Raw genomic sequence first — 4,570 nt, 5'->3', positions numbered from 1 at the left:
AGAGAGAGAGACAGAGAGAGAGAGAGAAGGGGAGAGAATGAATGAGAATGAGATAGCTATTGTTTATCCTTCTGTATCTAAATATCTCCATGGGATTGGCACGGCACTAAAAAGGCCAGGATGACTATCTCTCACCCTGCTTTCTCTCTCTGGGCTCGTATGTCCCTGTGTAGAGAGACACCATTACACCAGCTCTACTCATCAGCTTTCAGCAAGCAGAAACTCCAGGGCACCCCTACCAAGAAACCAGCCCTTCCCTTTGGAGACCTGCCCACTGGGTACCAACATCTGCACACCCAACTCCAGTATGAGTGCATTTCGCCCTTTTACCGCCGACTGGGCAGCAGCCGGAGGACATGTCTGAGAACTGGAAAGTGGAGTGGGCGTGCCCCGTCCTGCATTCCTAGTGAGTCAAGACTTGTTCTTGGGCTGGAGTGGTTTATGTCTAACATGGCTGCCTATGAAAAGGCATTATCCTTTTTTTGGGAAAATGTCTTTGTTCAAAGGAATTGTCCTTCAAGACTTTCCCTAGCTTGGTGATGTTTGAAATTCCACAGTTAGAGCCCCTTTCCTTTGGCTTAAACTCATTACCTAGGAAAAACTGACCCATTAAATCTTAGATGAATTTATTGGGAAGAGGGGCACACATTTTGGTGGATAATTCTATCGTACACATATTTACTTGGAGAAAAGAGAGGGCAGTCATTAAACACCATGTGGGGAAGGGGTTAAAGGTGCTAGAGGTCTTCTAGTTATGTCATCTTTGTTACTCTGTCTAAGCTCTAGTTTTCATCCTCATTATCTAATGGTACTATTTAGGTTATTATTAATTAGATAATGAGGTATTAATTACTCAATAAGGTTATAATGATGAGTACTGCGATCATACGTGGAAGTGTCTAGAATAGGGTCTTGCACATACTAAGCTACCTTCCCCATCCTTTTGTCAAAGGAAAACAGTATGGTTTAGTTCATGGTGGTCTTCATAACGATAGTCATGATATATTGAGTGTAGTTGTTTTTATACGATCATCTTACCCTAGGAGATGATCGTCATTACTATATTCATTTTGCAGGCAAGAAGACTGAGGCTCTAAAAGATTAGGCAACTTGCCCAATAAGTGCCTGCGATTGGAAGTCTTCAATCTTAGCCATAGACTTTATAACCAACCATGTTAAGGTAGTTGATTAATATTTAAAGGGAAAAGAAATACAGGTTAGCTGCTTAGTGGTCATGACACTCATGGGGCCCCCTTTTCCAGATTTGTGCTCTCTGGGTTGGGTGAACCTTCTCCTTTGGATGGGAAGGTCTGAGTTGATCTTACTGAACTGGTGCTTTCTCCGTAGTCTGTGGGAAAACTGAGAACGTCACTGCTCCAAAGACCCAGGGGCTGCGCTGGCCATGGCAGGCGGCCATCTACAGGAGGGACCGCGGGGTGCATGGTGGCAACCTGCTCAAGGATGAATGGTTCCTGGTGTGCAGCGGTGCCCTGGTGAATGAACGTACTGTGGTGGTGGCTGCCCACTGTGTAACGGACTTGGGGAAGGTCACCATGGTCAAGACAGCAGACCTCAAAGTCGTCCTGGGGAAATTCTACCGGGATGATGACCGGGATGAGAAGACCATCCAGAGCTTGCGGGTGAGAGAAGGCTGCAATCTGGAAGCTGGGGTCCCTGGCTCAGCCAACTCCCAGCACTAGGAGAGCAATGACTGTCAGTCCTGTCACCTTAGCACTTTAGCACCCAGCCCAGGGCCTGGCATATAGCAGGTGCCCAATCTTTCATATTAACAAGTACTAGGAAGGGGGGTCTTTCCCCCTTAAATTGTTTTAAAAATTAGGTAGTAACAAATACCATCTATCATTATGGTCATCAAAAGTTAATCACCTATTATGTTTAGGGCCCTGTACTAGGTAGGCTTTGAGGACATAGAGAGGTTTTATCCAAGGTATTTCTAATCAATTTATAATATTCTTCTCTCTTTTCCTGCCTGCTCCCTTCCTCCTTCCCTCTTTTCCATCCACCCTCTTACCTACTCACCTACCTGTCCATCCATCTGTCCATAAGCCAATCTGTCCATTTGTCCATCCATCCATCCATCCATCCATCTTTTCATTCATTAGTCCACCCATCCATCCATTTGTTTATCCATCCATCTATTCATACATCTATCTATCTATCCATTCATCCATCCATCCATCTGTCCATCCATTGATCTGTCCATTTGTCCATCCATCCATCCATTGTTGAGCTCCTACACTATGACATTCACTGGGAATAGATACAGAACTGAATAAAATGTGACTTTTGCCCTGAAACGTCTACAGGCTAGTGGGAGAGAAGACTAGTGTGTCGTGATTATTTCAACTCAAGAGAAACCCTGAGGAAATGTGCCCAAATATAGTTGAAATAATAGAACATATACATAAAATCTTAGAAGGTATCACAGATACAAGCTTCTAGAGGCCCCCGTCAAAGACAGTGATCAGCAAGGATTGGGACAACCGGGGAAGACTTTGTGGAAAACTCTTGTGGAACATTCTGGGTGTAGCTCTAACTTACTGGGCTGAAGGTAAATGAAATGTTTACAGTGGACTAGGGATTGCAAACTGATAGCCCATAGGGGTTTGTGTTTAGATTATGCTGACATATCATTTTTTAATCAGTCAACTGCCAACATTTAAAAATCAGGAGGCTCCAGACCAAGATCTGGAGTCTATTCCCTGGTAAACTTAGAATGCTGGCTCGTTTCTGCCTGGCAGTGGTCAGCTGGAATGAAGTGACAGCTGCCACTTTGGAGGGATGTGCATTCTTATTCTCTGCCTCACCCGTCCACTCCATTTATTTAGCACCATCCTCCAGGTCCCAGTAGGCATTTCAGTTTTCAACCCTGGACATAAAGCCATTGCTTTCTGTGGTCCTTTGAGCAAAGTGTCTCCCAATAATTGCAGTTGTCTCCTAGACATTGTCTCCCGATAATTCAGCCCCGGGGCTTGCCTGTTCTTGTCCACTGGGGGTGGCTACTCACCATTGCTGTCCACTCCTTGCATTTGTAGATCTCTGCAATCATTCTGCACCCCAACTACGACCCCATCCTGCTGGACGCTGACATCGCTGTCCTGAAGCTCCTAGACAAGGCTCGCATCAGCACCCGCGTCCAGCCCATCTGCCTCGCGGCCACTAGGGACCTCAGCACGTCCTTCCAGGAGTCCCACATCACCGTGGCCGGCTGGAACGTCCTGGCAGATGTGCGGAGCCCCGGCTTCAAGAATGACGTGCTGCGCTCCGGGGTGGTCAGGGTGGTGGACTCGCTGCTGTGCGAGGAGCAACATGAAGAGCACGGCATCCCCGTGAGTGTCACGGACAACATGTTCTGTGCCGGCCGGGACCCCGCCGCCCCTTCTGATATCTGCACGGCAGAGACAGGGGGCATCGCAGCTGTGTCCTTCCCGGGGCGGGCGTCCCCTGAGCTGCGCTGGCATCTGGTGGGGCTGGTCAGCTGGAGCTATGACAAAACATGCAGCCACAGCCTCTATACAGCCTTCACCAAGGTGCTGCCTTTTAAAGACTGGATCGAGAGAAACATGAAGTGAGCCTCAGGCGCACTGAGAAGCTTTTCCGTGCATCCGTCCATGCGTGTGTTGCATGAAGCAGTGTAGACCTGGGGTGTGGGTCTGCCCATGAGTCAGGGCTTCTGATTTCAAGGACAAAACTAGTGGGGGATGAGGAGAGCTCACTTTCTGGTAGGCCTCTGCCTCCCTGATTGCTTGGACTATTTGGAAAGCACCTGCTTGCAAGAACTGAGTTTCTTAAAAAAAAAAAAAAAAAGAATACATGAATAGCAAAGAAAACGTCCCCCATTCACCCGACCCGGTGGCCTCCCCACCTGCCCTTCCATAGTCCACTCTGGTTGAGAGAGAGTTGCCCAGGAGGCCTGGGCTTCGTGAGGTCTCTTCCAAGGCTCTAGCGAGACCAAGTTCCTAAGAGCCGCCTGCAGGACAGCTCAGGACAGTGGGGCCTGGATGTGATCCTTGGCTTTTGTGCACACTGCCACAGCCCAGTGTGGTCCTGTTCCTTCCCGACCCCCTGTACATATTTAAATAAAACGAGGTTGGCTTCTGACCTACAGAACAAATGTGCTACGGCTCTGATTCTTGCCTGCTGCTCCTCTGAGCTACATGGGTCAGGACCGGTGGCTGGGTGACAGCCCTTTAAAATAGATCCTAAAGGTATAATTCCCCAATAGTGTGTATGGCAAAGCTGATGCCATCTTTTCAATACCAGCCCTTGGAGTTTGCAGGGTCATGGGCTGGGGGAGGAGGGACATGGGAGTCATCAGATAAGGCAAAAATGGAGGGAAGTACCAGGAATTAGATGATTTCTAGTGTCCCTCTGGTTCTAGATCTAGCATACAACCCTGCTTTGAACCTCCAAAAATTGTTACAACATATTTTCATGGCATCTGAATTGAAATCACCTATTTATAGAGAGGTGCCAAGAAACTGTAGCTTTACTGTTTTCTATAACTTATGTGATTTTCCTTTCAAGCCCTACCCCCAGCTCCCACTGG

General features: G+C 47.7%; 1 protein-coding gene across 6 annotated transcripts in view; it reads left to right on the top strand.

Moving 5' to 3' along the window:
• The window catches only part of PAMR1 (peptidase domain containing associated with muscle regeneration 1), a 149,299-nt gene extending 145,471 nt beyond the window's left edge, over nt 1-3,828 (top strand). For all 6 annotated transcript variants that reach the window (XM_019639504.1, XM_019639503.1, XM_019639502.1 and 3 more), the window contains 3 exons: nt 174-406; nt 1,348-1,640; nt 3,057-3,828. In XM_019639504.1, the coding sequence (XP_019495049.1) occupies nt 174-406; nt 1,348-1,640; nt 3,057-3,593 (1,063 nt within the window). In that variant the 3' untranslated portion in view covers nt 3,594-3,828. The remainder of the gene's footprint in view (nt 1-173; nt 407-1,347; nt 1,641-3,056) is intronic.
• The last annotated feature ends 742 nt before the right edge of the window (nt 3,829-4,570 follow it).

Source organism: Hipposideros armiger, unplaced genomic scaffold (genome assembly GCF_001890085.2).
Source record: "Hipposideros armiger isolate ML-2016 unplaced genomic scaffold, ASM189008v1 scaffold_44, whole genome shotgun sequence".
NCBI classification, from domain to species: Eukaryota; Metazoa; Chordata; class Mammalia; order Chiroptera; family Hipposideridae; genus Hipposideros; species Hipposideros armiger.
This window is presented reverse-complemented; position numbering and strand designations above follow the sequence as displayed.